The sequence below is a fragment of the Strongylocentrotus purpuratus genome, unplaced genomic scaffold, assembly GCF_000002235.5.
Source record: "Strongylocentrotus purpuratus isolate Spur 01 unplaced genomic scaffold, Spur_5.0 spur5_scaffold_5, whole genome shotgun sequence".
Classification (NCBI taxonomy): domain Eukaryota; kingdom Metazoa; phylum Echinodermata; class Echinoidea; order Camarodonta; family Strongylocentrotidae; genus Strongylocentrotus; species Strongylocentrotus purpuratus.
Window position 1 is genome coordinate 9,533,249 of NW_022145611.1, and position 24,358 is coordinate 9,557,606.

Consider the following 24,358-nt stretch of genomic DNA (forward strand, 5'->3'; position numbering starts at 1 on the left):
TTTTGACATTTGGACATTATTTATGATGCTCTTTCGGAAAATGAAGAAAAAAATGAGAAATTCTAAAAATAGATATTTATGACGTCACAGCTTCGGTACTCTATAGCGTCTACTCTAGACTCTAAACTCTAGAGGCATCTCAACCTGCTTTCAGAAGTCAACCTACGCAATTAGATAGATAGATAGATATTTGGTTTTATTCAAGTACTGATTAAAAAGTCCGAAGACTAAACAAGTCAGTTAACAATATAAAATGCATAACAAAAAATATAACAAGGTAAAAAAACACATGGATGAATTAAATCATTAATAAGTAAAAAAAAAAAAAAAAAAAAAAAAAAAAAAAATTCCAATATGATTAAGCAACAAACATGGATATGATGGGGGAACAGTGGGTTGGTGCCTTCTCTTTTGCCTTCAGATTTAACAAAAAATATTCATCAAATAGCACTATTACCATCATGTATATTTGTCCTTTTGTTTGATCGTTCGATCACTTCGATGGTTTGTTTTACCTGAATGCTAAGAAAACATTCAAAGCATACATAGGTAATATGCCTCGGCATATGTAAGCAACGAGGGGTCTGACGGCTTTAAGTCCTCTCCTAGGGACTTACTTGGTAATGAGGGTTAATGCCCTACCAAAGGGCACTAGACTAGTGCAACTACATGTACTTGGTTTCAAACGCGGGAATTTCCAGTCACAAGACCACTGCTCTACCACTGAGCCATCAAGTTCTTTATAATATTGTCCAACTTGAGTCGTAGAAAATTTCGTCGCCTGGCTGGCAGAAGGGCACTAAATCGCCTCATACTTTTATAAAACTGACTTATTACCAGAAAATATTGAGGCCGTGTTCTACTATAACATTTCTATTAGTCATTTAAGTTTTAAACCAACTTTCGGGACGAAAAGGAGTTTAAATATGAAACAAATCTTTAAGTGTGAATAATTTCGACAAGTAGTTTTTGTGTCGCTCGCACCCTAATGCCCTTCTGCCAGCCGGCCGAAGATTTATGGAATATTGATTGCAAACTTCTTCAAATTTTCCGAACACTCGTCTAGGTTTGAAAGGTTTGAAAGGTTCATTTTATTTCTCAAACAGCCCCACTTCGGGCATGGAAGAAATACAGATAACTGGTCTGGTACAAAGATATTTTACAACTAAGACATTGACCAAAAAAAACACTTCAAAACAGGACTTTGAATCAAAAGTTGTCAAGCCAAACCACCATTAAAATGTGGAATACTTGTCGCAACTCGCAAAAGGAAAGCCAAAGGCCAAGTGTTCAAAATTAAACAATTTTCTAAATTACAATCTAGACTCTCATAAAACATATCTAACGACATGGAGGCAAAAAAATAGAGAACAGTAATAATGGAGGAACAATACACATGCATGTTTTTAATGGAACATCAACAAAATTACATGTAGACATGGTAGATTAGCACTGTTTTGCAAAAAACGTAGGCCTAACATTACATGCACAGCAATCGCCTTCTCAACTCCCGCACGCTTGGTGCCACACTGGCCAAAACACGTCCCAGCCGCGCAGGCCAACTCAACTCACTACAACACACGCAGTATACGCAACTACCCATTCGAGACTTCCAACAACGTTGTTTACAAGTCCGTCTTGTTAAAACGATTAGTCAATCGTCATATATTAAAATCATGTCTATCTCACTTTTATATCATCAAACTATTAAAGAATCAAGGTAAAGCTAGGATATTTAAAAACATATTTTCATGTAAGAACAAGACTCTAAAGCTACTTACGTTTACCGCACCAGACAGTTTTCTAGTTGGATAATTCTGAAATTGTTTAGTTATAGCGCCCCCACTTGTTTGATACATTATTAGGCTAGGAATATTGTGTCTTTTTTTAGGTAAACGTCAAACAAATTGCAATAAAATATTTTCCACTGCAACGCATTTTAGTAAGGTCCCTAAAATGACATACTAAAAGTCCAAAAAAATCCAAGTAGTGGAAGTGTCCCTAATTTGCATAAATCCAATATGGCCGCTATTTCGAGGATTTTCACATATATTTTATCATATTTGTCAGCTTTTATAGGCTGATGTGGCACTAAAGGAGTAGGAAAAGTGATCTGCTGTACATTTTGTATCAACTAAAATACCCATATACTACAGGTACATCACACATCTGAAAGAAATCCCCCACACACCCACACCCACACAATCCAAAATGTAATTTATGCTCAATTTATCACCTCAGCAGATGATGTTATTTCATTATGCACTAGACAAATATCATGTCATTTTATTATATTGAAAAAAAACTAAAATAAAAATATTCAGAAAAACTGGCCCTTATGAGTATCCGTACAAACACAAGAGCTGTTGGTAGGGCTATTAGGGGTACAACCTGTATCCTCATGGTCATTGGAATTAGAAGTTGTTCTCAGTGCAACAGTTTACTTAATTTTAGAGATCTGACAAATAGAAGCATACATTGTATACTAATGGCTCATCACAGTACAATTGTCCATATTACTGCGGTATTTGTACTCTCAAGTCACTTTTTTTGTCAAATATTCAACTAAGTTAGACCCGTAAGCTTTTATTATGTGATATCCATGATGCCTTATTCATAGTCATTCATTGCAAAACTTTAAAGTAGAACACCCAATAATAGTTTCATTATAATAGCAATGGAAAGCTTATAATGTGCAGAATACATTACATTTTTGTAATTAAGATATCAGAATCAACTAAGGCACAATAACTAATCAAATTTTGTCACGACACCCCCCCCCCCCCCCCCCTTTCCTCTAAGGTCATTCAGAGGTCAAAATAAGCCTGTAATTCATGACGCCTTAGAATGTACACCTTTCTTGATCGCCGATATATGCAGTTCTACAAAAGGCAAGCCTACACCTGAGCCTAGTTACATCAATAGGAAGGGGGCGTTAGTTGTTGCTGTGGTACTGGTTGTGCTATTACTGTAGTTGTAGTAGAAATATGCATTAAAAGAAATGATACTTGGTCGCAAAATATGTCTGGAAGACTTGCGCATGTCAATGATCTTCCCGCAGTTGATGCAGTATACCATAAACTATGCATGGTGAACTTTAAAACTAACAAAAAACAAATACCAATGGTATACTCTGTGAGCACAAGCACTTCCAAAAAGGCTAAAACTGGCCGACCTAAACTAAAAGCAGTTAAGTCCCTTGAGGAAAATGATGAGGAACAAACAACAGAAGTTGATTTTGTTACTAAGATGCAAGAGTATTTTCTGGATACAGATCTTGATGCCGACAGTGGGGTATACATGAAAATGAAAATACAGGGACACTTCGGTGAGAGGATTGTATAACTGAACTGAAAGGAAAGCATGATGTAGTTACATTTCATAGCACAGCTTGCTATTCTGTATGAATTCCACAAGCAGCCAAAGAACAACACACCAAAGCAGGAGAAAGAGAGGATCATCAAGACATGCTGCCTCACCGTATAAAGAATGACGTCAAGTTATTAAAAGAAAATTACAAGTGACGCGTTTACCTGCATTTCTCACAGATTCCCTGCAACTGCTATTGAGGAACATGTTTGTTGGCCAAAAGGTAGATTGTGATGCTGGCATCTATTGGGCAAGCCACAATGCACGCAATACGTCCAATGGTTCTCCTTGCTCCTCTTCAGCTTGGATTACAAATGCATCATCAATTCTCATCTCGCAATGATTCTAATGCTCTTATCCGGTGGTTAAGAAATATGAAAGAAGTGCGGCAATTTCTCAAGAGTGCATTCAGTATCTTGCAAATAATATCGACAGTCCTGATGGATCAGGTACTTTCCACAGATGGGCACATTGCTACCTAAAGCCAGGGATAAAGTACTGTAAGCCTGTACCGTTTATCTAGATAAACGGTATCCGCTGAGGACTTAATGCTATTGTTGGACGTATCAACATTGAATACTTAAAGGCATCTACAACTGTACAACCTCTGGTTTACCAGCCGATTATGAATCGGGGACCAGAAGATCCAACGTGTTGTTGAAGACATCTTTACTACTGCGGTCCCCAAGGCCTTCAAAGGTCCGGAACGATACAGATAATAAAAGCAACGGCAAGTACCCTGATCAGTCATCTTCTTTGTTTCTCCCCATGATTGACATGAGTCTTAGTGATCCATCCTGCATGTGTTTACTACACTCTGCGTTTTGCTTGTACCCAATATGCTAAACGGTATAATACTATACAATCGTTTTGACATTTGATAAGCTGCTATGGTGGAACGCACTCACAATAATCAGGAGCCAGCCAAGTGACAGTGACTTGAAGCAGATCGTTCTGCAGGGCATTTGATGACGGGCTCAGGACCCCATGAACTTCTTGAAGTATAGTGTATGCCCTATATGCTGGGTGGAAAGGCGATTTCTAGAGCTGCATGTGCGGGGCCATTTACTCGTTGATGCTGCTCTAAATACCATGCTGATACCAGACTTGTATAATGTACATCTGCAACGAGTACAAACAACCTCCGGAAGCTCCTATAGTGATCACTATAGGGATTTCCAGAGGTTGTTCAGCACCCAGGTACTCCATGTGGAGTAGCTAATTTCGCAGAGCAGCCCACTTAAGTTCTCTCTTGAACAACTACTAATTAACGGACAACATCTTCCTGATCTTCATTGTCATGTAGCAATTGAGGAAGAGCAGATCCTGGAATTAATTGTGATGCAACAGAAGTTTAAAGCAACAGTTCTTGTCGATGATGACACAAACCTTCTCATCTTGCTGATCTTCTACGCTGATCTGAATGCAAAGGACTTCTTTTTTTGCACCTGAGCCAAATTAAGGCAACTACAAGAAGAACCGAACATGGAATATCAAACAGCTGAAGGAAACTCTAGGAGGTAGTGTGTGTGACTACTTTCTCTTTGTTGTGTGCTTCTGGACTGCGACACAACGTTTCGCATATTTGGACTAGGGAAAGGCGTAGCAGTGAAGAAAATCATGAAGAATGACGACTTCTGTGAGCTTGCCATGGCATTTAGTCAGCCGGCATCATACCTGAAGGAGGCCATTATTCCAACTGGAGAGAAGGCACTTGTATGCCTGTATGGTAGTGACTCAATAGAAAATTGCGTAAAGGTATCACCAATCTCGTCTACCTTAGAAGCAAAGACTTTGCAACCAACTTCAGCAGCAGGAAATTTCCACAGTCTGCGTGTGTACTATCAGATATTATAATGGAAAGGAATGGCAGACAGCCTGACATCGGGAAACTGAGTTGGCAGGTCATGGATGGGATGTATCTTTCCAATAAAAACTGATAAAACACCAGCATCCGCATAACACCTTAAGGTCATCAAATGTGGATACAAGAAAGATTGTGCAGCCAAGAAATGCACGTGCCGGAAGTATATGGCCTCCAATGTTCAACAGCCTGTACTGATTGTCATGGCACTAGTTGTAGCAACTCACCACCATTAGGCCTACCTAGAACTTGATGATACTACTGATCAGCATGCCACATAAATGTTTGTTTGTTGGAGACTACCAACTCTAATCAAACTAAAATATGTATACTTAACTGTAGGCCTCATGACCTGCATCCTGTAATAACAACTGCACTAGGATTTTAAACCAACATAGACATAGCTGCTCTAAAATGCATTGTAAGGTGAGAATCAACACAAAATTTATTAACCCACTTTTGAAAAAATGTATGTGTATATATGCAAATTAAAAAAACCTTATTATGAAACATTTGAAATATAAATATATTTTTACAACATGTATAAGTGTTGTCGCAATTAGTCTGAATGTAACATAAGACAAAAAATATCATTATAATAAATTCTCTACAAAAATGTTTAATTTAGCAGCCATTTTGAATTTAAGCAAATTAAAACACTCAACCGGGCATATGAAACCTTATGCAAAAAAAAAAAAATTCTTAGAAATAACATTTTAGACATTCAAAGTACACTAAAAGTGTGCTAAAAGATATGTATGGTGAATATTTTTACCAAATCTAGAAGAAAACCCTAGAATTGGCGGCCATTGTGGATTTATGGAAATTAGACACAATTAGTCCACTACACGGATAATGTAAGGTACAGGCTGTACCCCTATAAACATAACCCTATAACAGCTCTTGTGTTTGTACGAATACTCATAAGGGCCAGTTTTTCGGAACTGATATTTTTGTTTTAGTTTTTTCGATATAAAATGACATGATATTATTTTGTCTAGTGCATAATGAAATAACATCATCTGCTAAGGTACACATTACATATTGGATTGTGTGGGTATGGGTGTGCGGGGGGATTTGTTTCAGGTGTGTGATGTACCTGTAGTATATGGGTGTTTTAGTTGATACAAAATGTACAGCAGATCACTTTTCCTACTCCTTTAGTGCCACAACAGCCTATACAAGTTGACAAATGTGACAAAATCTATGTGAAAATCCTCGAAATAGCGGCCATATTGGATTTATGCAAATTAGGGACACTTCCACTACTTGGATTTTTTTGGACTTTTAGTATGTCATTTTGGGGACCTTACTAAAATGCATTGCAGTGAAAAATATTTTATTGCAATTTGTTTGACCTCAAAACACAATATTCCTAGCCTATATATCGATGAAGCTGAAGATTACAAGTTTGGTTCGAACATGTGAATATCACTATTTTCCAAAAGATGCAAATATAAAATACTTGTAGATTACATTGAATACCCCTATTTTTAACCATTAACTACCATTTTAATAACTATGATAATAGCATGCTGTAATTTAAAACATTATTATGAAGCATATACCATGTTTTGCATTATACGTTAAACCTGGTTAAACAGAATAATTATGTTAGTATATATTCGAGAAATTAAGTAAAGTTTTGTTGTTGTTTTGGGGGTTCTGTTTACTGTTCATGAAAAATGCGTAATCTATGCTTCCGTTTCGTGAAATTTCCCCCTTTTCAGATATTTTACATCACTCGCTTCCTCTACAATGCCGAATCAATTTCATAAAACGGTGTCAATTCGTTGGGCGGAGGAAAAAAACTAGTGTACCCAAATCTTTCCGATATAATATCAAAATACAAAATAAAAGTCGCCAACTAATGATAATGGCATTGACAATTTAGGATAAGGAAGCAAATTGAAACAGGATTGGAAAAAAGAAAATACAAGATATATATATTTTTCAATTTCATTTTCATTTCATTTCCAAACATAGAAGGAAATGTTTATGTGCAAGACATTGCTGATAATAAGTTTAAACAAATTTACAATAAATAAATGTACAACATGTCTTGGTTCATAAAGATCTAACAATCAAGTAATATTTTCCACAATGTAATTAAAATGACACGATTCCATTTGTTTTCATTACCAAACACCTGAGCAAAAAAGAAGGAAAGAAAGTTTGGAAATGCAGAGGCCGACATGGAAGCCAAAGGCCTGAGATTTGAAGACCTCTTAGGGGATAGGGGAGCATATAGGAAGACAGTAGATGGTCTTAAATGTGTTGGCAACCCGGCCCCCCCACTCAGAGGTCGGAATGACCGCATGCGTGTTGCCAAAATGTCCGGTAAAGGGGTACTTTTCGTGCGACAAAGTCCGGCCCGAGAATTGTAAAAAAAGGGGTGTATTTGACTTTTCACCCAGAGATTTCTTTAAAAAGGGGGTGTTTTTCTTTTTTTCTCTCATCTCTTTGGACTCCTGAGAAATTATTCCGAATTTAGGGGGGGGGGGGGTACATTGAGCATTTTTCCTGATTTAGGGGGGTCTCCAAGGCAGGAAAAGCCCGCGAAAAGCCCGCGAAAAGGGGGTTCGGAAATGTTGGCAGTCCTCAGATAGAGGGTGCTTTCAAAAAGAGGGTACGAGCATATGCGTACCCTAAATAACACTGAGTGGGGGGGGGGGGCGGGGTTGGCAAACAACATATTATAGGCCTATCTTTTAAAAAAATGTGGTGTTCAACTTGGGTGTAACAGTACTAACTGACAAATTGACAGAATATAATGTCTAAAAATCATACTATAACAAAAAATCTTGAATCCCTTCGTATATAGCTGTGGTTTGCAAGTTGTGGCCGTTCTACATCATGGGAGAAATTGTTTTCCCAACCCCACCACCACCATCATTCTTATTTTCCCTCTAGTATTAGTAAGGTGGCTGCAAGTCGTTACATATTGAAATATTTTATCACCGCATGTTTATTTCATTCTTTACATGTCTTTCGGATCAACTGCTTAAAACGATCAAAGTAGTGAATTTTTAAAAGCAGATAGTGATTTATTAATCTCTTACCGGTAAATTAATATGGATCGGTAAATTTAAGTTGTTGACAGAAAATATTGGTTTGAATTCCGCCATTGACGTAATCAAAATGAGAACAAGGGTAAATCGTTTGTGTCTCACTGACATATCGTATTTGCAATGCAAAAGCATATTGTGAATCACACGCATAGTAACAAGAAGAGAAAGAAAAGTATCGCGAAAATCAAACAACTCGTACATCCTAATCATGTAAACCCTTTGGGGGTTTTCTAACAACATTTTTTGCCTTACAACTAACGAGAGAGGGCACCGTACCGGAAAGCCATAACGATATAGACCTTTGTGCGAAATGCAACAACAAAAAAATTATATACATGTGTGTACATTGTAAGCAGTGCTTAATATTCATAAAGCAAAAATAGGATTATGGTTGGAAAGTTTGATATAAATCTTTTAAAAACATGGAGGTGTCGTAAGACCTTATAATTTTTCAAGATAAAATTGAAGCGTGAAATTATAGACGTGAAGCTGTGAAGTATATAGCACTTAGTGATGCTTTCTAGGAATTCTAGCAGTGTTTTTATCGCACTTAATTTATACTATACAGCCAAAAATATCTAAACGATGATCTCGATGCCACTTTCAACACAACAGAATACTGCCTACGAAAAACTTTCCTTTCTTGATACAAATCAAATTAAGAAAAATATACAAACTTTTATTTTATCATTTTTTATTAAAAACTTTTAATTTCCCGTCGAGTCTTGTCAAAGAAGTCATTGTTTTTTGCATTTTAATTATACATTTCAAATCCATTAAGCTTTTCAAAGAACATAACAGAAAAGAAATGATAGTTTGTAAGTAATTCCAATCGTGTGATATTACAGTAATCGGGACTCATACTAATGCTATGTTTCTAGGTGCCTCGGTGCTGTTGTCCTAGTAGGTCATTAAAAGCTTGGTACTCCTACTTAGTATAGAGAGCTAGGACAACGGCACCAAACGACAATTTTATATTGTACATAATGATATAAACTACGACATAATATGAACTATATACTAAAAACATGGGTATTAAAAGGTGAATTGCTAAGTTCGAGGGATTTGAATTATAGTGGGTTGTTGTTAACATGGTTTTGAAGGCGTGTACGGATTGAGCATTTTGGATTTGGGGAGGCAGGCTATTCCAAAGTCTGGGAGCGGTGACAGAGAGAGAGAGAGAGTGAGAGAGAGAGAGAGAGAGAGAGAAAGGGAGAGAGAGAGAGAGAGAGAGAAAGGGAGAGAGAGAAAGAGAGAGAGAGAGAGAGAGAGAGAGAGAGAGAGAGGGCTTTGTCTACGCGTATTAACGCCGGAACCAGACATTTAGTTGGAGATGGTATTTTTTTTACACAACTGTTTAGCCACTTCAGTCAAATATACTGTGCAAACGACTAGAGACAGAGTCTAGCATTACCCTTAGCTGTGTTACACAGTACATACATACATACATTATGTATTTCTGTGTTCTCCTTCAATCTATCCTCTTCTCTTTTGTCATGTATTTCTTTTTTTCTTCAATCTACCCCTTTTCTCCTTCGTTATATATTTCTTTGTTTTTCCACAATCTATCCCCCAGTTCTCCTTCGTTATGTAATTCCTTTGTTCTCCTTCATTCTAACCTCTTCTCTTTTGTTTTATGTATTTATTTGTTTCTCCTTCAAACTATCCTTTTCTCCTTCGTCATCTATTTCTTTGTTTTAATCTGATAAATTTCCTTTCTCCTTCCGTATGTATTTCCCTGTTTTTCCTTAGTCTATGATCCTCTTAGCTCTTCAATCATGTATTTCTATGTTCTTCCTTTGACTTATCCTCTTCTCTTTCCTTATGTATTTCCTTGTTTTTCCTTCTCCATATCCTCTCCACTATCCTTGTTTTTCCCTTTCTATCATTTCCCCTTTCCTGGATGTACGTGCTTGCACATCGTGCGCTGACGACTTAGACTCTTTCACCAGAGCACTTCTTGAAACTTTTTTCGCGAAAATGGCTAAACAGTTGTGTAAAAAAATATGCGCAGCCGGGAAGAGGGCGTCATAGATTTGAAAAGTTCTGAAAGATATGTCGGGCAGTGACCATTACAGATTTTTAAGACGGGAGGAGGTATACGTAGACGGTGGAGATTACGGCAGATCGCAGCAATGTGTTTAGTAGTGAACATTGAGAGCGTAACGTGCTATAAAAAGTGTAAATGTTCATACTTGGACTTGTTAAAGTTAATTTGATTTAAACAAAACTATGCATATAGGCGACAGAAAAGCGACTGAGCAGGAGTATTTTCAGCCATCAGAACTAGCAACATAATCCGGGAACATAATACGTGCCTTCACGGTTGTTTCATCGCAAAGCATGCCGGGACATAATTCTAGTCCATTTTCACCTTCGCCGTGATCAGCTGTCCTGTTGCAAACATCGGGATTCTTATCGAATCAACATCATAATCTTGTACATAGTCCGCTATTCTGCAGTGATTTTCTTCCAATCCAGTATCATTTGTACGGTAAGAAAACCAAAGTTTGTGGTTATTCATTTTTATGACTAATAATGCTGATAATACGACGTAATGAGAGTGGGCCGAGATCCAACTTTAGTAAATGTAGGCCTAGATCTAGTCCCGTATGTTCAAATGTGTGTGCATTTTAAGTAGACTGATTGTCTTTTATTTTAAGCTGCTTAAGTACACTCGTCTCGTGTTTTAGGTAGAAATGTACAGTAATATGAGATTTAAGTCTCATGAAATATGAATAGACTTTCTAGATCCTATAATTGATAATGGAATAGGGTCTACTAGAATGGCTGACATTTAGATAGTGATTGCAATTAAGTGTAAAAAAGTAAAAGAGGCCATGAAAATGATAGATTTGTCGATCTGGATCTGGATATAAATTCTGATATCGATGAGCTCAACTTGAGCATCTACGTGTTGAAGAAGTGATAAGGATTCTTTTGTTACAATCATTCTTGTGGTCACGAACTTAATATGATTGTCTTTTCCCTTATATTTATCAGTTGCAGCATCATCGAACACGGCCGATGAAACAGAAGATAACGTGCATGTAGATGTTACGAGAGAGCTCATTTCACAATGGACAACAGAAGTGTTACGTGACTTTCTACAAGGAGGGGACTCAAGCTTGGAAATCGAGTACCGGTAGTCATTATTTGTTCTCTGCCTTGACGCGGTAGCTGTTCAGCCATCCGAGGTAGACACTGTGAGGAACTGGACAATGGATGGATTGGGGGGGGGGGGGGGGGGGGGTGGGGGTAGGCATGCAGAACTGGGCGTTTATAAGCGTATGTACCTACTGGATAAGGACCCTCCATCACTAGAGGGAAAAATAATGAGAGACTACAAAGAGGGGAAGGCATATAGTTATTTTGCCTTGTGAAAAAATTAGATTTAGCCCCTAAAAAAGTGTTCCTTCGGGTATCAAATGACGACAGGTGAAACCTCACAGTTGTAGAATTATTATCTGTAATGTGATTTCCAAACCATGTGACAGCAAATGGTGTATGGTGTATGTTGTAAAGGTATTGTAAAATGCATTGTTTAACAATGTATAACAATGTTTAAACCGAGATGGACGTATGGCCCTACGTGCTACCAGTGTCTGTGATATGGTGTATTAATACTGAAGCCCTAACAAAATTGTGCTTCAAAATGATCAAGAAGTGCCTCTAAAAAGTAAAAATCTTTGTTTGACCCCTTTTACCATACTCGTTTTCCCCAATAAACTGTAGTGTTATGAAAACCGTTTGGCAAACACAAAATTTGGTTTCGATTTCCAATCGTAAATATCTTGATAATCAGACAGGCGATCGGATTGTAAAAGTCATTGAGTTCCTGACTGACCTAAATTTATCATTGCAGCATGAGCTAAATCCAGGATTTTGTTTCAGAATCTGAGAGTAAGTTACCCGATCCCTTTAAATGTGTTTGCATTAAAGGTGGTACCCCCCCCCCCCCCCCCCCCCCCCCCCCCTTCTCAGCAAAAGTCCAGTGTGTAAAGTCAATACGGGCAGATCTTTTTCTTTGTTACGAGCCAGAGATTTTGGGAACACGCATGCGGTACCTCCGTTCCCGTTCCTGGAGGGGGGGGGGGCGGGGGTGGTACTACTTCTTCATAAGATGTCAACTTATATGCATTGCATTAAACCTGTTGATATTGATCTAACTTGTATTCATCTCATGGTTATATTTATTTTATCAATAAAATAAAACAACACAGTTTGCATTAAAGGTGGTACCCCCCCCCCCCCCCCCCCCCCTTCTCAGCAAAAGTCCAGTGTGTAAAGTCAATACGGGCAGATCTTTTTCTTTGTTACGAGCCAGAGATTTTGGGAACACGCATGCGGTACTTCCGTTCCCGTTCCTGGAGGGGGGGCGGGGGTGGTACTACTTCTTCATAAGATGTCAACTTATATGCATTGCATTAAACCTGTTGATATTGATCTAACTTGTATTCATCTCATGGTTATATTTATTTTATCAATAAAATAAAACAACACAGAGAAGGTTGTAGATGAGTACTAAGCAATCATTACTGTATGTAGGACGCCGAGTTGAAGTTATTCATGATTTATTCAAGAGAGGAAGGTCAGACAGACCTGATGTTTTAAATATTTAACGAGAGAAAAATCATAAAAACAGAGAGAGGCATCGAGAGAGATGTCGACGCTTAATGAAAGAGAAAGAGTGATAATAAGGAGAGAGGAGAGAGAAAGAGACAGAGAGGGGAGGGAGAGATAGAGAGGGAGAGCAAGAATTAGGTGTGAAGAGGAAGATCTAAGAGAACAAGAGATTAAATTTTACAAATGTACACGTTTCCATGTACCTTTACTTAATTTATATTATAATGTAAACGATATTGTGATGGTCTTTGCTTAATTTTAGTTTGCATTCTTTCCTTTAGCTTTATCTTCTAATTTACTATTCTAATTTAGTAAATGTTAGTATAAATATAATTTTGATTTCTATCTCTTCCCCTATGTCATAGCCTCCATTCTTGCTCTCCCTTCCTCATGTTAGTCCATCTCTCTTTCTCTCTCTCTGTAATGATAACCCCTCTATCAATCTTTTCTCCATCAACTCATGATATGTTCCTCCTCTTCTCCTTCTCGTTCATCATCACAATCATCATCATCATCTCAAAACTGTATTAATCAATCTATAAGACTCTTTAGATTGATCAATACAGTTCTTATAACATATGACCTTTATGTACAAACAATAAACCAAATGGTCACAATCATTTAATAAAAAGTGGTAAGAACAATTATTCCAACTCTATGGGCAACAACGTAATCTCCATTTTCTCCTCCTCGTTCAAATATTAGCTTCTTTTTCATTCTTTACTCGTGTTACTTCTCTATCTCTCTGACTATACTCACAAGAAAGTAGAATCAACGGTTTGACATGAAACAGTCTAGAAAATGAACTAAATTTATTCAAGTATCAAATGATTTTGAATTACAGACAGCTTTCTCCCACGAGATGAAAAAAATATCTCCCTAACCAGAAACTGGCAAAATAACTAAATGCCTTTCCCTCTTTGTAGTCTCTCATTCTTCCCTCTAGTGATGGAGGGTCCTTATCTACTAGGTACACACAAATGTCTCTATACATAGTAGACGACCAGCTCTGCAGTCTGCATGCCTTTCTCCCCCCCCCCCCCCCCCCGCCCCCTCTCCATCCATCGTCCAGTTTATCTCTACCTCGGATGGCTGACGGTACTCGATTTCCAAGCTTGAGTCCCCTCCTTGTAGAAAGTCACGTAACACTTCTGTTGTCCATTGTGAAATGAGCTCTCTCGTAGCATCTACGTTATCTTCTGATTCATGGGTCATAGTGTTCGATGATGCTGCAACTGATAAATAAAAGGGAAAAGAAAATAAAATTTAAGTTTGTGACCAAAGAACCCTCATCACTTCTTCAACACTAGATCATGTAGCAGACGTGTATGCAGGGGGGAGGGAGTTTCGGGGGTTGAACCCCCCCCCCCCCTCCTCCAATTTTGTTTAGACTATGTGTGTGTGTGTTTTTGAGGACCCCCCCCCCCTCACTTTTTTAATAACAAAAATAAATTAAACATTTTTTGTGCTAAAGGGTGACCCAAAAAGGTGACCTTACCCCCCACCAACTGAACAAAATATCGGTCTCCCAAATTTCATATTTTCGGGGAAAAAAAGAAGGAAAAAAAAAAGGTGCTCTTACCACCCCCGGCTTATTCACCGGCTGGCCGAGTCGTTGTGAAATTGACTGCGTGATTTTCAAATTTTACCCCCCGGCCCCCCCCCCCCCCCCCCTTCGAAAAAATCCTCCGTACGCCCCCGTCATGTAGATCCTCAAGTAGAGCTCATTGATATCAGACTATTATATTCAGATCCAGATCGAAAAAATCTATCGTTTTCATGGCCTCTTTTACTTTCTTACATTTATCATTTCTAATTGCAATCACTTTCTAGGCCTAATTGTCGGCCATTCTAGTAGACCCTATTCCATTATCAATTATAGGATCTAGAAAGTCTATTCATATTTCATGAGACATAAATCTCATATTACTGTACATTTCTACCTAAAACACGAGACGAGTGTACTTAAGCAGCTTAAAAGACAATCAGTCTACTTAAAATGCACACACATTTGAACATACGGGACTAGATCTAGGCCTACATTTTGAAGTAAAATCAGTGGTTATTATTATATAATAGATGAATGATGGCGGAGTTACCACCGTTTTACTTACGGTGCGGTGAAGTGTATGAAATGAGTCAAGACGAGACACAGAATAAACAATAAACTAACCTTATATTAGACGTAAAAGGATACAGACTGGATGCTTGTCTAGATGCTGAACACGTAGCAGAATCCAGAAGTAGAAGTAGAAGTAAAAGCTCAGCTAATTAATGATGCTCAGCTATAGTGTAGATAGTAAAACCTCTGTACGTCGGAAGGTAACGTCCAGAGGATAGATTCTCGTCTCTAGGCTGGAAGTTGGTTTCCCATGTATACTCATCAGCTATCAAGATCTCGAATGACCCGGTGCTTAGGAAGTTGGATCATTGCCGCGAGTCGCGCGCCCGTAAACGGACGATAAACGAATACGTAAGCGCATCCAAGATGCATACATGTGTATATGTATGTGAAATACCTGCGCTCTGGTAAAATGACCTGCGCCTGGTCACACATGTATCTACGCGTTCACGAATATACAATGAGAGAACTGGCATAACAAATGCCATTTTACAACATTCCTCCCGGTTCATTAGATTGTAGCATATCTCAAAGATATTGCAAAATCTCAAAAACTCTCCTATTAGAGTCTAAGAAACAAACCAGGGGAACCAACCCAATATAAACCAGCCCAATATAAAAAGAATTACAAACTAAATAACCAGTCACAGTCCGTTGATACAATCCATAATTTGGCGAGTACACTAAACTCAAGGTAACCGTCCAGTAACCGAGTCTTAGGCACATTCCAAAACAAAACAGTATATAGAAAATCCTGTATTTATACAACAATGAATAATCCTGTATTGATGTAACAACGAAACAATCCTGAAGTTACCTGTATATCACGAATAATCCTGTTATTTATAACAATGGAAAATCCTGTCAAACTTATTCGAGGACAATTTGTCCTAGGCCACTTCCCTAAAATGCTGAATAAACAAGACTATTACGAAATAAAGCTGTATAGCTTGGTAAACTGAGGTAAAGGAATAACCTTTCCAATATCTGCACTGCTTTATAGATTTTAGTACAATAAAGCAATAATTAAACAGGATTGTTTTAACTGGAATGGACTGGAATTAATGAATCATAGAAACTAACAATAAAGGCTCAGTCCATTAGCAAAAGTAGATGACATTACTTCTGCCAGAGGGACCCCTCTGATGTCCGCCACCAATTTGCCGACATCACCGAGGAAGTAAGGAGTCTGGTACTCACACTCGGGATGGACCCTGAGGTGTGGGGAGTCAGTCTCTAAAAGCAGACGATCCCCGCGGATCTCGCGCACTGCGGCACGTTGCTCTTGGTTGAAGGTCCTTGCGAGACCTGCAATTCCAAAGTAGCAAAGGGGAAAGGCATTGGCCCATTCACGGACCAACCTGATGTCACCAGAGAAACAATGTAAGTGGATCCTCTGGCTCACCATGCACTTTCTCCGCAGTGTCCTCAGAGCTATCCTGTGGACTATATAGCCCATGGGGTCATCACGCCGGCCTCGAAGATGCATAACCAGCACCTTCCCGAGGGTCCCCAGATCCAGGAGGCGATGCAGGAGATCCTCCTGCTGCCCCCACAGGTTCCGGTGCACTGAAAAGTCGAGCCCGACTTCGCTCAGCGCAACCACTCGGGGATGTGCTAGGTAGTGCATCATCCGCCTCCAATGTTCAGATGTGCACATGGAGGCTTTCTTCGGATGAATCCCCACCGCGAACCGCCACAACGCTCCATCCTGAGGATTATCGAGCATCTGGCCCAGCAAAGGGTTCGCAAAGAACTCTGGGTCACAGTAGTTCCTCACTCCCCCCTCAACATGGACAAAATGATCAGGAACCCTCCCTGGAGTCAGCGGGTTACGATTTCCCCTGGACGACCTATCGATGGAGGCTTGCATCCGGTCCAGGTGAAAGTGAGCGTCGAAACCCCTATAAAACGCTGTGGCTGTATCACTGGGTCCTGCAGGTCGACCCCGAGCTGGCCGAAGCTCAGGCCGGGGAACCGGTGCGGAAACCCGTGAGTGATAAGGTTCCGCTTCAGGTCGACCTGTCGCTGGTACCTGCGGAGTAGATATTCCTGCCTGAACCTCTCCTAACTCTAGAAGTTGCCTTCTCTGAATATCCGAGAGTAGGTTGAACAGAAATACCAGGGGTCTGAAGTGAACCAACGCCGCTGGCGTGTTCACTGGTTGTAGAGAGGGAACCACTCTCGACCAGTTTTGCTGGTCGATCATCGCTCTCATCTCTAGCAACTCAACCTCAGTCACATGAGGTCGATCTGCTTGCCAACCTGAGTTTACTAGCCTGACTAGCCCAAACTCATCAGCTCCCTCTCCGATCACAAATCGTGCAATAAGGCGCAAAACAGCAAGTCGCCGCCGCAGCACTCCCTGAAATCCAGGGCCAGAATGAATCTCCTGCGCCTTGAAAATTCCAGGTAGATGGCGCTGGATATGCCGTTTGATGTAGGCCGAGGTCTGCTTACATCCCACCATAGGACACCTCTGATGGCGACGCTTCAGTTCCGGCAATACCCCAGAATGCTGCTCAATAGGCTTCCCAGGAAGGGACGAGCCAGACCAATTGGCAAGACCCCCTCTTCCGCGACCCATAACAAGAATACTCCTGCCGGTGGACGAAGGAGCTATACCCCTACCCCGACCAACCGCAGCAATACCACTAGAGAAAGGAGAGGACTCCGAGCCTGCCACAGGGGCTATACCCCTACCCCGACCAACAACAGGAAAACTGGTGGTAACGGGACGTGGCACATTCCGTTCCTGACTTACACCGGAACCGCAGGAATGCGGGTTCCTTGGTGTAGCCACCGGTACAGAACGCTTTGCCTTCTTAGCCTGTCTGTCAACCCACCACTGGTGTCTCCGCCCCCGCTGCTTTCGAGCAGCCGCCTTGGAAGCTTTGCTGGGCTCAACCGGAGTCAGAGCCACAGCACCCTTGGTAGCCTTGCTTGGCCCGCCGAGAGGCACGACCTCAGCACCCTTGGAGACCTTTCTTTTACGGGATCTACGTGATCCCCTTAAGGTCTGTGTCCCTACGGACATGGAGTGAGGAACCGCAGGTTCTGCGGGAAGCAGATCCGCGGATTCCTCTAGTGACGACGGTCCTTCCATAGGCAGGTTCGTCGTCACCGACTCCAACACTTCATGTACCAGGAGTACCGCTGCCTCCTGAAACGGATCAGGGCCCTCCTGTTTTACGCTCGCGGTCTCCGCAGCTAGATCCGTTACTACTTCCATAGCAACCGGTTCACTCTGCTCTTGATTATTCACTGAATCCATCCTGTAGAGGAGATACAAAGGTACAGACAAAAAATAAAGAAATTAATAAATTATTCACTCTGCTGTTTGCAGAATGGACAAAAATACTTGTCGAGAGTCATTCCCTCCCCTGGGGTAATTCCAACACAATGACCGTGAAACCACTCATCACAACCATCACATTGAATCATGACTGACCCATCATCGGGCTTCTTACAAAAACAATATAATTCTTTCCCTTGAACTACCTTCTGTGGACGAGCACTATTGTCGGTGCACCTCTTAAGTTTATCATGATTCATCACAAGTGCCTTGTTGCGATAAACCACACGATAGAGATAGGGGGTATACCTCTTAATGATAACAGCTGGACCCTTCCAAGGAGATTGTAATTTCTTACTCTTTCCTTTCAGAGTAGCAGTATCCAGAAGATACACTCTATCCCCCACCTGAAACTCCCTCACATGCACCTTGAGATCATAGTCCCTCTTCATACGTTCCTGGGTGGAACGAAGTGTCTTTCTTGCGGCTTCATGAGCTTTGTGGAGAGCTTCAGTCAAATGGAGTGAATAGTCATCCAACGAAACCACAGGTTCAGAAGCCGGAAGTGGGAACATGAGATCAGCTGGTATATTGATTTCCTTACCCAACATGAGTTTGTTGGGAGTGAAACCGGTACTTCGGTTAACCGTTGAACGAATCGCCCCAGCTATCTGAGAGAGATGCTTATCCCATTGGTTTTGAGATTTACCAATATAGCACCGTACAGCATCCATAATCGTACGATTATAGCGCTCAACCTGACCATTAGCCGACGGTCGGTACGGTGTAGTCTTTGCCTTATGGATTTGCATCAACTGACATAGATTGGAAAAAAGTTTACTCTCAAAATTCCGACCTTGATCAGTAAAAATCTGAAAGGGATAACCAAATCTACAAAAGAACTGTGTCACAGCTGCATGAGCAGTTACTTCAGCCGACTGACAAGGCAATGGAACACATTCAACCCACTTGGTAAACTGATCCACCATTACCAGGACATGCTCATTTCCACTGGAGGTCCTAGGAAGCGGCCCCATGAAATCGAGATGAACTCTTTCCATGGGAGCTCCAGCATGATAATTAATCAGGGGATGTTTCCCATACCTAACAGATTTTTTATTCTGATTGCAGGGAGCACACGCCCGAATATAATTTTGAATATCCTTCGACATGCCATACCAGAAATACCTAGAACGTATCTTACTCCCAGTCCGGTTAATCCCAGCATGACCGGCAGAAGGAACATCATGATTCAGCCGGATCACTTCCTGCTGCAAGGAATTAGGAATCACTAACTGAGCCTTTGTGTCATCTTCCTGGTCTCTCTTCCAAATCAGGCCATCTTTAACAAAAAATAACTCTCTGTTATTCCATAAGAATTTACTTCCTGGACTTAGTAACATTAGTACCCCGTCATCAACAGGATCATCGGATGTAATCCATCCATACAAATGAGATAACTGGTCATCCAGTTTTTGTTCCTTTACAACAAACTCGGAAGACGAAAGATCTTCTTCTGATACATTAGTGGCATTTACACTAACTCCATTAATTGAAAAAATAGAGCTCTTAGAAGAAATTTCCATATGGCTCAAATTATAATTACAATCTCCTGGATTATCTAACTTAATTTTAGAAACGTGACCTGACTTGAGTTCCGAGACCGAATCCGACTTTTTGGCTAACGGAACAACATAATCCACAACTTCAATGAAATGAGACCAATTATCATGCGCTCGGCGACAATAAGTACAGCCACCACACGGGAGATCCCGGGGTAAGACGCCTAAACGGTAATCATTACATACATCACTAGGCTCGGGAATTCGAGACAGCGCATCCGCATTCTGGTGTGCCCGACCTGGCCGATGCCTAACCATCATGTCATATTGGCCCAGTTCTTCTAACCATCGGGCCAATTGACCTTGAGGTTCCTTAAAATTGACCAGCCAAGTTAAACTACCATGATCAGTCCTTACTGTGAATGGTTTGCCTAACAGATAATGTCTATACTGGCGGGTGAATCTAACAATTGCTAATAGCTCCCGCCTAGTGACACAATATCTACGTTGTTCAGGAGACAGAGAAAGACTTCCATAAGCAATCACTCTCTCCTGACCATCTCGGAGTTGGAGTAACTCAGCGCCGATCGCAATCGCAGATGCATCTGTATCGAGGATGAAAGGATCCGTTGAGTTAGGCAAAGTCAGAACAGGGGCAGATGTCATAAGATCTTTCACTTCGTTGAAAGCCTGTTGATGTTCCGGTTCCCAACGGAAAGCATGCTTCCCTGTGAGACCATAAAGAGGCGCCACTGTACTAGCATAATTCTTGAGAAAGATCCTATGGTAATTAACCAAACCGAGGAATCGCTCAACCTCCTTTGTATTAGTAGGTACGGGCCAATCCTTGACAGCTTGGATATGATCCTCCTTGAGATGAAGACCACCGGCATCTACTTCCCTGCCCAGGAACTCAACTCTTCTCTGGAAGACCGAACATTTCTTTGGTTTAAGCTTTAGCTTGGAAACCTTAAAACGCTCAAGGACTTTCCCCAAGTTCTCTAGGTGATCCGAGAAGGAAGTTCCTAACACAACAACATCATCCAAGAAGGCAAGTGCAATATCCCAAGTTAACCCCCTAAGAACCAAATTCATTACCCTGGAAAATGTGGCAGGAGCATTGCACAAACCAAACCCCATACGAACGAATTCGTACAATCCATATTTGGTTACAAAAGCAGTCTTATCTCGGTCCTCTTTCTTCAGTCTAATCTGCCAGTAAGCGGAATTAGCATCAAGCTTAGAAAACCATGTATTCCCACCCAGTGTATCTAAGCACTCTTCGATACATGGGAGGGGATATACATCTTTTTTGGTAACCTTATTAAGCTTTCGATAGTCAATACACCATCGAACACTCCCGTCCCTCTTTCTAATTAGGACAGGAGGAGATGCCCATTCCGATGCTGAGGGCTCGATAACCCCTGCAGACAACATCTTATCTAGATGGGCCTTTTCTTCGACAACGAAATTCATGGGAGTACGTCTCATCCTTTGCTTGATTGGCTTAGCATCACCAGTATCTATCTGGTGCTCAATATCGGTGAAACCACCGAGATCAAACTCATCCTTTGCAAATACCTCTTGAAATTCTATGAGTAAATTCTTAACCAGCTCCTGTTCCGGAACCTCTAAATTCTGAGAAGAACGAGTCCATAAATCCTGAAGATGAACAGGAATTTGAGAATCGTTAGGTAACTCCACTCTTTGTACTGTCTTATCCTCTTCAACAAAATCACACATCTCGGGATCAATCGAAGGAGCTTCCTGTGCTTCTCCAACGACTCGACCCTTTCTCCAACGCAGATTCCGATCAGTAGGATTCACTACAAAGAATTCAAAGTCCTCATAAGACCTCTGTAAAGACCTTGGAATTAAACCCTTCAGACTATAGATAGGTTCCACAAGAAATTGAGAGAGAGGTACCTTTATCCTACACCTAACCCTTGCAATGGACCTGGGAGGAATTCTTACGGTATGCTTAACAAATACTGGAATGTTTGAATCACCCTACTCGCAGCGCCAATGAAGTAAAATCAGTGGTTATTATTATATAATAGATGAATGATGGCGGAGTTACCACCGTTTTACTTACGGTGCGGTGAAGTGTATGAAATGAGTCAAGACGAGACACAGAATAAACAATAAACTAACCTTATATTAGACGTAAAAGGATACAGACTGGATGCTTGTCTAGATGCTGAACACGTAGCAGAATCCAGAAGTAGAAGTAGAAGTAAAAGCTCAGCTAATTAATGATGCTCAGCTATAGTGTAGATAGTAAAACCTCTGTACGTCGGAAGGTAACGTCCAGAGGATAGATTCTCGTCTCTAGGCTGGAAGTTGGTTTCCCATGTATACTCATCAGCTATCAAGATCTCGAATGACCCGGTGCTTAGGAAGTTGGATCATTGCCGCGAGTCGCGCGCCCGTAAACGGACGATAAACGAATACGTAAGCGCATCCAAGATGCATACATGTGTATATGTATGTGAAATACCTGCGCTCTGGTAAAATGACCTGCGCCTGGTCACACATGTATCTACGCGTTCACGAAAATACAATGAGAGAACTGGCATAACAAATGCCATTTTACAACATTCCTCCCGGTTCATTAGATTGTAGCATATCTCAAAGATATTGCAAAATCTCAAAAACTCTCCTATTAGAGTCTAAGAAACAAACCAGGGGAACCAACCCAATATAAACCAGCCCAATATAAAAAGAATTACAAACTAAATAACCAGTCACAGTCCGTTGATACAATCCATAATTTGGCGAGTACACTAAACTCAAGGTAACCGTCCAGTAACCGAGTCTTAGGCACATTCCAAAACAAAACAGTATATAGAAAATCCTGTATTTATACAACAATGAATAATCCTGTATTGATGTAACAACGAAACAATCCTGAAGTTACCTGTATATCACGAATAATCCTGTTATTTATAACAATGGAAAATCCTGTCAAACTTATTCGAGGACAATTTGTCCTAGGCCACTTCCCTAAAATGCTGAATAAACAAGACTATTACGAAATAAAGCTGTATAGCTTGGTAAACTGAGGTAAAGGAATAACCTTTCCAATATCTGCACTGCTTTATAGATTTTAGTACAATAAAGCAATAATTAAACAGGATTGTTTTAACTGGAATGGACTGGAATTAATGAATCATAGAAACTAACAATAAAGGCTCAGTCCATTAGCAAAAGTAGATGACATTACTTCTGCCAGAGGGACCCCTCTGATGTCCGCCACCAATTTGCCGACATCACCGAGGAAGTAAGGAGTCTGGTACTCACACTCGGGATGGACCCTGAGGTGTGGGGAGTCAGTCTCTAAAAGCAGACGATCCCCGCGGATCTCGCGCACTGCGGCACGTTGCTCTTGGTTGAAGGTCCTTGCGAGACCTGCAATTCCAAAGTAGCAAAGGGGAAAGGCATTGGCCCATTCACGGACCAACCTGATGTCACCAGAGAAACAATGTAAGTGGATCCTCTGGCTCACCATGCACTTTCTCCGCAGTGTCCTCAGAGCTATCCTGTGGACTATATAGCCCATGGGGTCATCACGCCGGCCTCGAAGATGCATAACCAGCACCTTCCCGAGGGTCCCCAGATCCAGGAGGCGATGCAGGAGATCCTCCTGCTGCCCCCACAGGTTCCGGTGCACTGAAAAGTCGAGCCCGACTTCGCTCAGCGCAACCACTCGGGGATGTGTTTAGTCGGTGTCTTGTCTTGTCTTCACCGCACCGTAAGTAAAACGGTGGTAACTCCGCCATCATTCATAACACTGCTATCATTCTACTCACCAACTGTTTTTACTTCATTGGCGCTGCGACTTTCATTCGAGCCTGCGCTTGGCTATATTTTTCCGTTCTATTGTATTTGTATTTTTCGTGTGTGTATTTCATATATTGCTGTGCAGTGATTCGTGATTTTACGGAATTTTCCGTCGCACGTGTCACATTTTTGAAGCGTGGGCAGCCATCTTGTTCTGAATACATTTTTGGTTCGCCGTGTGTAGCGTGTGCATTGTGTTTACGTTTTCGTGTGAGCTCTTTCGAGTGTTCGCGCTAGCCTGGTATTACCAGGCGTTTGGTGTGTTTTGGATTTATTTTACTGTTGCGTGTGCCTTACTTTATTTTCCATTCTTATAACTCGGCATAGATTTATTCTACGCCGGTTATTTTTGTCTGGCATTTCACATATATTGTTCTAGTTTGTTGGATGCTGTCACTTTCGTGTCGGTATCAAATTGCACTTGCATTTCTGTCTCTTTCGAGTCCTCTCCTTTTCGTTGAAAGAAAAGTAGAGAAGGGGACAGAGTAGTTAAGAATAAATTTTAACTAGATAAATTAAATTAAGTTAATGCAAGTGATTGCACTTAGTCTACTTGCATTTTTCTGTCTCTTTCGGTTCCTCTCCTTTTCGTTGAAAGAAAAGTTG

At 40.7% G+C, this 24,358-nt stretch overlaps 2 protein-coding genes across 2 annotated transcripts in view; both read right to left on the reverse strand.

The window, feature by feature from the left end:
• The window catches only part of LOC579264 (estrogen-related receptor gamma), a 30,503-nt gene extending 28,681 nt beyond the window's left edge, over positions 1-1,822 (reverse strand). Inside the window, exon 1 of the mRNA XM_030998684.1 lies at positions 1,782-1,822. The gene's annotated coding sequence lies outside the window, so the exon portion shown is untranslated. The remainder of the gene's footprint in view (positions 1-1,781) is intronic.
• A 13,447-nt stretch (positions 1,823-15,269) lies between these two features.
• LOC105438258 lies at positions 15,270-18,340 on the reverse strand. Its single transcript, XM_030998919.1, has one exon. It carries the CDS (start codon positions 18,324-18,326, stop codon positions 16,131-16,133), a length of 2,196 nt encoding a protein of 731 aa, XP_030854779.1. The 5' UTR covers positions 18,327-18,340; the 3' UTR covers positions 15,270-16,130.
• Positions 18,341-24,358: the final 6,018 nt, after the last annotated feature.